Source organism: Wasmannia auropunctata, unplaced genomic scaffold, assembly GCF_000956235.1.
Source record: "Wasmannia auropunctata unplaced genomic scaffold, wasmannia.A_1.0 LD336076.1, whole genome shotgun sequence".
NCBI classification, from domain to species: Eukaryota; Metazoa; Arthropoda; class Insecta; order Hymenoptera; family Formicidae; genus Wasmannia; species Wasmannia auropunctata.
The window spans coordinates 6,533,161-6,544,374 of record NW_012026814.1 but is presented as its reverse complement, the minus strand read 5'-3'; the positions used below and the strand labels follow the sequence as shown (position 1 = coordinate 6,544,374).

At 38.7% G+C, this 11,214-nt stretch overlaps 3 protein-coding genes across 6 annotated transcripts in view; 1 reads left to right on the top strand and 2 right to left on the bottom strand.

Annotated features, from left to right (window-relative positions):
• Window positions 1–2,565: 2,565 nt before the first annotated feature.
• Window positions 2,566–5,267, bottom strand: LOC105449375 (DDB1- and CUL4-associated factor 10). Its single transcript, XM_011688567.1, is given in 7 exon segments — window positions 2,566–3,507; window positions 3,510–3,908; window positions 3,999–4,214; window positions 4,306–4,477; window positions 4,566–4,763; window positions 4,847–4,960; window positions 5,049–5,267. Coding segments are annotated over 7 exon segments (2,100 nt in total). The 5' UTR covers window positions 5,255–5,267; the 3' UTR covers window positions 2,566–2,712.
• Window positions 5,268–5,883: 616 nt separating this feature from the next.
• The window catches only part of LOC105449377 (protein fem-1 homolog C), an 11,814-nt gene continuing 6,483 nt past the window's right edge, over window positions 5,884–11,214 (top strand). Inside the window, exon 1 of one of the 2 annotated variants that reach the window (XM_011688573.1) lies at window positions 5,884–5,969. The gene's annotated coding sequence lies outside the window, so the exon portion shown is untranslated. The remainder of the gene's footprint in view (window positions 5,970–11,214) is intronic. The other variant, XM_011688576.1, reaches the window with a different exon arrangement.
• LOC105449376 (estrogen sulfotransferase-like) overlaps window positions 7,045–11,214 on the bottom strand; it is a 5,048-nt gene continuing 878 nt past the window's right edge. Inside the window, exons 1-8 of one of the 3 annotated variants that reach the window (XM_011688571.1) lie at window positions 9,825–10,281; window positions 9,642–9,748; window positions 9,363–9,566; window positions 8,817–8,913; window positions 8,547–8,703; window positions 8,337–8,457; window positions 7,805–7,899; window positions 7,045–7,728 (exon numbers count right to left, since the gene is read on the bottom strand). In XM_011688571.1, coding sequence (XP_011686873.1) covers window positions 7,411–7,728; window positions 7,805–7,899; window positions 8,337–8,457; window positions 8,547–8,703; window positions 8,817–8,913; window positions 9,363–9,566; window position 9,642 — 993 coding nt within the window. In that variant the 5' untranslated portion in view covers window positions 9,643–9,748; window positions 9,825–10,281 and the 3' untranslated portion in view covers window positions 7,045–7,410. Of the gene's footprint in view, window positions 7,729–7,804; window positions 7,900–8,336; window positions 8,458–8,546; window positions 8,704–8,816; window positions 8,914–9,362; window positions 9,567–9,641; window positions 10,282–11,214 lie in introns of those variants that run through there. The other 2 variants (XM_011688570.1, XM_011688569.1) reach the window with 2 other exon arrangements.

Sequence of the window (11,214 nt, the reverse complement as noted above, 5' to 3'; positions counted from 1 at the left end):
GCCAGGATATCCTTCTCATTAATTATACAAGTCTAATGATAGATTTGAACACTCGGTTAATTATTTTTCTACAAACTTGAGATAATATACAGAATTTTATACACCCAGTTGCGTGAACCTCGGTGATAAAATTTATCCCTATAAATGATCAGTAGCTTCTTCTATACATATATTGCAAATTATTACTGCACTATTGCGTATGTCCGATACTCGATTAATTTCATGTTTCATCCGATATTTCATACTGTAAGTAATCCGATTAGACTCCTTTTTCATTATGTTAGTTACGTTTATCTTGCAGACATCCTCGGAGAACCGATAGAAAAGCATGCTCTTCAGACAGTATTATAACAAACAACATAATGTCTGTTATAATTAACTGGCATTACATAACTTTGTTCAAATTTTCATTTACAAAAGTACTATACTATAAAGGATAGTAAAATATCTCATGACATTTTTTGTTATATTTTTCATTTTTTTCGTAAATAAAAATTTGAACATAAGTAACGTATATAATGAAGACTGTAATTGAAAAACATGATCTTCTCGAATATACCAATCAGAGTTGCAATATAATTCTGAATTCGACCTAATAACATTCTCGAATCCTTTTAAAAAATGCCGTTATTCCAGCACTCTATCAGACATGTACGCCAAGTAACATAACATAGCTGCCAATCTTTATTTATCATAATCTATTAATGCGTGTTTGTGAAAGACAGCAATGTCGGACAGGTGTTACGCGCAAAGAAGAAGTGAGAAATGAAGGTTGTTCCGCATTTTCTACTATTAGTGACAATTTTATTAGACATGAACGAAAATTCTGATGATTTTAATGAAGCTACAATAACTTTAACATAACGCCAATCCTGGAAAGTGTGATCGAAAAATTTGTTACATTGCGTGAAACATAATGTTCACAACACATTCGGTCATTGGCTGTATTTTCATATCGGTACAGTATACACACACACACACACACACACACACACACACATATATATGTGCATTTTTTAATGCACAAGTGGCAATTCTTTGATCAGAAATTTGTTCTCAAGGAAATGGTTTTCTGACAAATTGTGCGTCAGACGAGGAAACTTTACTCCTTCCTCGTCGGGAGGAAGTGTAAATCCCTATTCACAAGAAAAATAAAAATTTAATCAAAGAACTTGCCATTACACAACTAATGACGTAGAAATAGATATTATAGAATTATTTCTCTCGTTGAGAGTTTTTAAGAGCAGTTCAACTTATTTATTGTATTGATCTTTAATAAGATCGAAAACACATTCGGTATCTGTGAAATCATACAGCGTATAAAAAATCAAGAATACATTTAATTCTTGATTTTTTATGCATTTTTTATTAATCAAAGATAGCCCCGATATAAATATTCATTACATGAATACTTACATCATCTGTAATGTAATGCATGTTTTTATCGTGCATTACATTACAGCTTTTTCTGTAATAGTTAATGCTAGTAAAAATAGTAGTTCTTAAACGAGGATTTTTAATCAATTACACCTTTCGGTTCGATATATTTTCTGAAGATATAAGACATCCTAGATTATTAAACGGATGAGTTTCTGCTGCAGTTTACTGACGAAATTAAAAAAAAAGCTATATATTTTTTTTACGAAAACACAAAAACATATTTAAAGAATTCACGCTATCTAAACGAACTAATGAAATTAAAGCTCACTAATTCGGAGAAATAATTTTCTCCGCGAAATAATTTCTATTAAACAATTATTTAGCGTTTTATGTGAAAATTCATGCATGTACACAAACTTAATTATTCAAACCATGATTTATATATATATGTACATGAATGATATACTTGATGCCTTTGTAAACGAAACTTTTCATATTTTACGCTTTATATTTGCAAATCGTGATGGACGTTCAAGTTAAAAAAAATAAAAAAAAAAACAAAACTGATTAAAACTTTGCGAGTCAAACGAATTTGTAGATAAATGTATTCCGTGTTTTACGCGAAAAGTAAGTAATAAAAGCCCTGTAATTGAAAGTAAATATTTTTACCTTTTGTTTGAATGATCGAACGAAAATAAATTATAAAGAAGTTAACCCGACGTAAAAAATAATACCGAGAAATTAATCACATTATTAACACGATCGTAAAGACGTAATTAATGTTTTCTTTTTGGTCTATTCTCACGGTTCATATTGTCATCACCATCCGTAATTTTAATAGATAGCGACGAGATGTCATTGATTCATACGTTCTATCGTTTGTACACGTGAATCACGCCGTCACGAATTACATGTACACAGATGTGCAACTAACTCTTAGTGGCAACTTTTCCCTTTTTTTTTTAAATTCTAAACGTAAAAATAAATATCGCAAATTCATCATTTTTCAAGATAGAAAGTGTAAGTGTTAGATAGTAGAAAATGTGGAACCGTATACATACCTATACATGTATCACTATATTGGTATATAATATATATTAAATAACATTCATTAAAAAGGCATATATATATATATATATATCTATATATATATCAAGTAAAAATATAATTATATGTAATTATATATATATAATCATATAAATTATATAATATTAACAAAAAGATTCTCACACACGTTGCATGGTCAGCGTGATCTTGTACAAAGCAGCAAAATATATCTACCTACCAAGAGACCGATTAATGAAAAATAACAAGGTGCCTAAAGTAATTTAGCTAAACCACCGGCTGATGCCAGACGATCTTGCCGCTGAGGCAGCCGGACACGAGCAGGTAGTGCTTGGGTGAGAATTTCGTGCTAACAACAATATCGGAATGGCCAATGTGCGTCGCCAATTCGTGAAGCTGCACGGACTCGTTGGCGGGTGGGACGCAATTGGACAGCTCGGCGCAGCCACTCGAGAACGCCAGCAATCGTACCCCATAGCCGAACGGCGAGCATATCAATCTACCGTCGGCCGAGAAGCAGAGCTCCTTGATGTAACCGGAACCGACGTTGGGCTCCTCGATGTAATGCGTCAACCTGGGCGTGTTCTGGTGGATCTTGTGATTCCTCGGTATCGCGTACATGGTCTGCAAATTTTGCCGGTTCTGCAGATTCTGCACCCGCGTACGGTCGCCGATTATCACGACCGTGTGGGACGATCGCGGTAGATTCACGCTCACGCCGTTGTTCGCCCTCGGCAGCCAGTCCCTCCTCTCGGCACCGGGATAAAACTGCCTCTCCCGCTCCCTGCGTAGTCTGGCCTCCCTGATCGCCACGAGCGCCTCCCACACGTCGGTCGTGCTCACGTGCAGCTCGACGTTGCCGCTGGTGAAATTGTCGATCATATTGCGCCGCCGCAGGTCGTTGAGCTGAGAGTGCGACCTGGGGGATCTGTACTCCCGCGGATCCCTCTCGTCGGCCGACGCATCGTGCGCCGAATTGTCGTTGTCGTCCACGTGCTGATCCTCCGGTCGGTCGTCGTCGTCGTGAATCGCGTTCACTCTCGAATCGGCGGCGGCGGCGCGGCGCTCGTGCTCGAATTGACCTCGACCATGTCGAAATTCGTCCTCACCGCGTTTCTATCCGGTCGCGGGCTCCTCGACTGCGAGCGCAGATTCCTGCGCGCCGTTACCTGCCAGCCCGTTCTCGACGACCTGATCGACGACGGCGCGGCGTCCGCGGCGGACACGCGAATAGGCGAGTCAAACGAGTTCGACCTCACGTCCGAGACGTCGTGCACTATCCGGGCACGATTCCCATTCTCTATCACGAAGGAAGACGCCATTCCCGAGCGCGATGATTGCGACTGAGGGAAGTCGTCGAACTCTTCCACGTTCAGACTCGTTAGGCGGCCCTCCTCCCCCTCGTTGACCTGCTCCACACTGCTGGACGCCTCGCGCTCTTGTATGTCGTGAATACAAGTCCACTGCGGGAGGAAAACGCCGAGGTGAGATTTATCGGCGGATAGCAAAGTTGAATAATGCAATATGCGCGATTAAACAACGCGGGAACAAACCTCCGATTTTTCGCCGCTGCTGACGTTTCGGGACAAGGCGCACCATCCCTGCGGATGAACTTGTAAACTCGATATCACCTCAGCGTCGTCGCCTATTGGGAAATCGGTAAGGAACTCTACTCTGTTGTGAGTACGAGTGTGAGCAAAGAGATGCGTGTAACTCGCTGCGACCGGTATGGTAGTCTGAGACAATTGCATTAGCCTGTACATATTTGGCTGCAAGAATAATACAGGTAAAAAAAAAAAAATACTTTTGGTCATCACATTTACAATCATCAGAGGCGTCAGCTGGAGAAACAATAGATACCTTGAATCCTGCCAAATCCTGACTTAGCGTACTTAGTTTAAGATTGTGTATTATGATGAGATATCCTGAAGTGGTGCATATTAACATTTTGCTAGTGTCCGGAGTTAGTCTTGTTCGCATTAGTCCATTTGTATGAAACACACGATTGTACACAAAGCTATTTTCTGTAAAACTGTAAGACACATTGCAAAACATAAGTATTTATATGATCACCGTCATAGATAGATGGAAAAAAATGAAGTTATATGTGAGTACTTTACCTATTAATATCCCAAGTATATATGCTACCGTCAAATCCACTGGTCAGTAATAAGCTGTCGCTCGGACTGTATTCTATGTTTTTAACCCAATTGGAGTGTCCCTGAAGAGTTCTTATTCTCTGCTTCAAGTTCCTGGCGTCCCACAGAGCGACCGTACTGTCGTCCGAGCAAGTCGCGAACATACGCTGATCCAGGAACCTGAATTGACAACCAATACTTCACATCTTTGCCATGGCGTTTTCTTCTCGCGCAACTAACAAACGACTCTTGTGCAGACTAACCTTACGCAATTGACGCAGTCATTGTGAGCGTTATCTATCGCGTGTATCAATTTCCTACATAACGGGTCAAACATTAAAATACTCTTCTTCTCGCATGCCGCCAGCAAGAGGGACCTGCAAAATATTAATTCAAGCGTTAGACCGAGCTGCTCCGGAGGCCTCGACCGACGTGGGGGAAAGAACGCTCGCAATCGCTACTGACCCATCTGGCGAGTATTCCAAATTGAACACACCGCCGTGCCTCGCGGCGGTCAGATTATCCCCGTGGTCCCACGAGGTGATGGGCTGGATGGAGGAGTAGAGAGTCCTGTGGAAGTCGTCGCTGTGGCCCAGCGGGAACCTCACACCCAGCTCGCGTTGCCTTAACCAGAGACTGTTTGGCGTCTGCTTGATCCTTATCTTCGGCATCGCTCAGCCAGGTGTTGATCTCAGCCGCATCCAATCGAATCGCGCGTCCGCCGGGTCGCTGGCGACGATCGGTCGGTCGGTCGGGGGGCTCAGCGTCCGGATGAAACGAGGACGCGAGTCCGGGACTAGGGCGCACCTCGCACCAGAACGCACGAGAGATCGGATCCGGATCTGTCACTGTCGGATTCTTCTCGCCGCCGAATCTCCGTCTTCCGCCCGTTTCCTCGCCCCTCTCGCGGTTAACGCGGCTCTAATCGGCACCCTTCCCGCACCTCGTCGCCGACTCGCGGTGTCCCATGGGGAAAATCGAGAACTCCGACAAACGGTTCAAGGTTCAACGGGCTGGCTAGGTTAGGTGCGAAACGCTACGCGCGATATTACACGTGACTCACCGCGGGCATCGCCGTCCGACGTACGCGGGTCGCGGCGCGATCGCGGCGCAGCGCGAGAACGGGCAACGGGCGATCCGGTACCCCGGCGTCGTCGTCGTGTCCGACGGAAAAAGGGCCCCCGACGGAGAGTTCAAATCAATTTTAAAAATCTGACATAACACAGATCAGCGCCATCTTTGCTGCTGATCGCGACAGCCTGTCATTCGCATCGACATCGATATACATTTGCCATCGCCATCGCGACGAGCGGGTCGCGCGATTAAAAACAACGGGAACAATGTTCTCGAATGCATATTCTGGAAGGAGGAAGATAAAGAAAGAGAGTGAGTATGTGTGTGTATGTGTGTGCGCGCGCGAGTGCGAGAAACGTAAGTAATTAGAGAACGAAAAAGATACATATATCTTTTCACGCGCTTTCTCCCCCTTTCTTTTTCTCTCTTTCCTTTTGTTTGTCTTTATTAATAAGCAATATGAACTCTGATTTCGTCAAGGAAACCGTTTAAAAAAATATATATACTCTTGCACTTGCGTAAATAAAACATTACGGTCCTTCCAATTAGTTTAATTGCACAATAAAAAACATAAAATTAATAAAATTTTAAGGCATATTTTTAATATATAATTACCTGCTTTCAGATCTGAATAATTAATATATCTCTCACGTACTCTTTTTTTATCTATCAATTAGCCGCCACTCATAATTAATTCTTATTGTCGCAAACATTTTAAATTTTTATATATTTTACATATGTGTACATATAAGTACATTTGCATATTTCATCAGTGTTTATGATTATTTATCCTTTTTATTTGAATTTGACTATGTACATGTGTAATTTTAATATATATTGTTATTTCTTATTTAATGCTTATTAGAAAGTATAATCAGAGCAATCTATGAAATAAAGAAAATATTATAAGTGTGACGTTAAATGCACTAGAGTTTCTGCAATTTTTATTTTACAAATAAGGAATTTTGGATTCAGATTGTAGACTACAAAATTGAGAATAGAAATTTATTTATTTAACCTTCACTTAATTGCTTTTAATAATATATGCAACAATGTTATCAGAATGTATTGAATAAATAACACATCATGAATTTTTATAATATATTCACTATTCTATAGATTTTACAAAACAATGTTATCTTCTAATAAGTATTAATTTCTACGGAATTTTAATTATCTATTTTATTATTTACCGTGTTTTATTATTTTATTATTTACGTTTATCTGTTACTATTACCGTTATTTAAATTAAGTTTAGAAAAAAGACAAAAGTAACATATGCATTCTTGAAGCGAGAATAAACACTATTGAGTCCATTTTACATTTACTTTGCGTTAAAATTCAGGATAGAATTTTATTAACAATCATGTAAAAAATGTGAAAATCAAAACAAAACAAAAACAATTCTATATAAAATATTAATTAAATTATTATACATACTGCACATATATCAAAATTTATAACGTACAGAATATAAAGTAGTAGATAGCAAAATTCTAAAATCTCATGCGAATTATAAATCGTCTAATTTTACATGCTTTTACATGAGTCTGCATACATCATCAACAAAAATCTTTGATCGCGATAGTTTTTATTTTGGATTAATATCGTCGTTTTTAAATCCCCACGAGATTATATTTTGAATTAATATCGTCGTTTTTAAATCCCCAGGAGATGAATCAATCGTGATGCAATTTGATTATGCGATTGTAAATCTAAGATAAAAATTTTCTGTTTCACGCAATGAAGCTCCCTATTCTTCGTCGGGCATAATATCCGTGTCGAACTTTAAGCCGGTTCCAAGTAAGTGCTCCTCCGTCCATTTGTCGAATCGCCGAGCGAGATCCTCCGACATGTGATTCGTCCAATCGCCGACCTTGCCCTTCCTGATGAACTTGAAATTTGGGTCATTTTTTGAATCTTCTTTTTCATCAAGCAGCAGTTGTACGTTCACCGACGGGTTCGCTGCCATTTTCGAGAATTTCAGATGTTCGCATAGCTCGACTATCTGCTCGTCCGTCACGTTTTTGCCTAAAAATTTCGCTGTCTTCTTAATCGCCGCCACCTGATCCTGCGAAGCATAACGTGCCGCGTTTTAACAAGAGAAATTTGATAGATTTATTAAAAAGTACAGACACGTGTTTTACCTGTTTCATTTCTTCGTACGTCAGAAATAGCTTGTTATCCTGATTTCTGGTTTTCCAGAAGGGCAGAACGTGATCCCAAAACGGGGAGTACGGCACTAAATACAAACATTATATATTTTTTAAATTCAATTCTAATTTTAATGTTAACTTTTATATTTTATAAGTTACGTCATTATGAAAGCAGAGTGGAAAGACATACATCCAAAAATTTATGCAACGAAAGTTTAAAAGACGTAAATTTACTCGTAAATTTTTTTAAAGACTATCCCTGGTGATTCTATTAAAAGATAAAAAATGGATATAAAATGCTGTACTTGACGTCGCGACGCTGAACAGGGTTCATCAAATAACATTATTTACAATATGCAAACGTCCCAGTTACTCGCAAATAATTTACAACATTAATTTTCTCAGTTAATGATATACATTTCTCGCGTAATTATGTCTTGCATCCGTGAGTAATATTGTGACGAATGTATTTTGAATCAATGACGCGTATTGTATATCTATATGTATGATCGCTTAAACGTACCACTATCACGCAGCATCAATTCTGCGAAATCGTTGAAGCTTCCATTCATACCGTGAAATACTCTGCAGTAGTAATAATAACTGACACAGACGTCTTTTGGATTCCTCGTGATATAAATTGTCTACAAAGAAGGAATATCGACACGTTATATTACACTGTACACAAAAGGAATAATGTCGCGAATCTCTACATGGCGCATCGCGTCGTCACCTTTGGCTTTTTCTCGTGAAGCTGCTTCGGCAATAAGTCCCACGGCAGGTGTGTTTTGATGTACCGCGGCCGCGGCATCTTCGCTATATTTTCGACGGAGTCGCCCAGATCTTTGAACCAATCGTCATACTTCCCGTTGACCATGATAACTGAACCTCTTACCGAGAAAAAGAAATTTAGAGAACGATAAGGATAGCGCAATTTCTTTTTCGAATTTTCAATTCTACAAAATATTATATATTACTGAAATCAACTGGCGAATCTACTTACTCGAGCGTAGGGCTGCGCTTTAGTATGATCGTGCGGGCTTCCTCGTAATCAAAATCGTGCCCGATGCACCATGTCATTTCCTGTGCCCAGTGACTTCCTGAAATTCAATCGTACAATATCAAGAAATTAATATAATCCGTTTGAGAAAGTGGATCACACGTGATATCCCAATCGAACTCCGATTATAATTCAATCAGCGGTTAATTCAATCGGCAGAATCGCTTGCGGCAAAATTTTTGATCTATAAATTTAGTTGTCCCTAATCCAATGTTTTTCTTTCTTTCCAGTGTTAAACAATTAAAAAACAATAGTATCTATCCGTATTAGCAAAATATTTTAGACATTATCTGACGAGTTAATTAACGATTAAGTATAACGTTAAAGTAGAGTTTGTCAAAGTTACCTTAATTACGCGGAATTAATTATAATAATTTTTTTCAATTTTGTGTCGGATGTGAAAGTTTTCTTTTAAATTATTATACTTTTCTTTTAAATTATTATTACGAATCACGTTTACTTATAGAATTGCGTTACTGAAACATTTACCAGTTCGAGGAAACGAGATCATCCAGACGTCGTCCTCGTACACCGTCATGTCGCGTATCTTCTGCGCGTAGAAGATGATTTTCGGCGGTAACAAGCAACGGCTAGGTTGCACCCTCACGAAACTGGGCTTCAGTCCGAATATCTCGTCCAATTTTTCCCCAGCCTCGTCATCTATAGTCGAGAACACGATCGACCCTTTGCTCACTGCTCAAAAGAATTCAATACAAGTTAGTGATTTAAAAAAAATTGCTCTAATAATTCCATATATCTGATACTCACTTGTTCTTCGTTGTATTTATACCGTGCGGATATCAGGACGCGCGAATCTAACGTGTTCAACTCTCAAATATGGACCTCACACACTCGGATGCTGTTGCACATGCGACCTGCAGAGAAATGAATGTACACCTGGCCGTTTGAATCCGATGACCCACCGCTGGGATACTTTTTTACCGGTCCTACCCCTTTTCTTGCTTACGCGCGACTTTCGCATACTTTCATATTTGCCATGTAAACAAAATCCATTTATTACACTCGTAGTGGAGAAGTTTGCAATTTTTTATCGCGAGTAACAAATACAATTGTATATATTCCCAAACAGCTGCACGGATATCTGAAAGATGCTATAGAGAAAAGACGGAGAGATTTTTTGTTTTACATTTATGATGATGCGGATTCTCTTGATACTTAAGTGCTTTACGTGTACAATCTCACTGTATTCTAATTTACTTCCTAAAATAATTTAAAAAATATTAGAATAAATATATCAAGCATATTTTAGACGATTTATGTTAGAATTCATAAGTTTGGATAGAATTTATAAGCTCATCGTTTAATATAAAAAATATTTGACGAATCATAAATTCAATTATATATGAAACTAATATTAAAATACACATACGAATAAAAAAAATGGCGCATCAAATTACAAATAGGATTTTATCCTCGATGCGATCGAATTATACAGATTATCCAAAGTGGACTGGAAGCATTTATTCTTTTTTCTTTTCTAGATATTATAATTTTAAGTGTTTTTTTTCTTTTTTTTTTAATAAACTGCGGAAAGACGAATCCTCTTCAAACGTAAGCCACGTCGTCAAACAATTACGCGGTATAGGAAGTGTAAAGCGCGAGCGGCATTCAAGCACGTTAAATTATTTACGACGTTAATATTAAACTTTCTCGTCGAGTAGAGATTTCACTTTCGGAGAAAGTCAACCGGCTGCATTCTTATCGGGGTCCGATGGCGCGTCGGGTGCATTCTGCACGCGCCGTAATCGAAAATATACCGTACGTACCATTTTTTCAACAACGAAAAAACGTACCTATAAGCAGATGACGATATCGTCAAAATGACGTTAAAATTACTTATAACTAATCAAAAAGTGATTTTTAATAACCATTTTGACGTCATTTTGATGTCATTTTGACATCAAAATGACGTCAAAATGGTTATTAAAAATCACTTTTTGATTAGTTATAAGTAATTTTAACGTCATTTTGACGATATCGTCATCTGCTTATAGGTACGTTTTTTCGTTGTTGAAAAAATGGTACGTACGGTATATTTTCGATTACGGCGCGTGCAGAATGCACCCGACGCGCCATCGGACCCCGATAAGAATGCAGCCGATGCATGCTGATGTCAGAATGATTTGTTGTTCTGCTTGGGTAACGTTTAAGTGCAAATATATGCAATGCATTAATAGCCGCTTTGTAACGAAGCGCTTTAAAGAGTTTCGCTTTCATTTCTATTTTTATTCGCGATGGAAAGCCGATTGGAGAACCGATCGATCGGAAAACAATTGAATAAAAATTAAAACAACGGACAATCAAGGGCAAATGAGCCAAA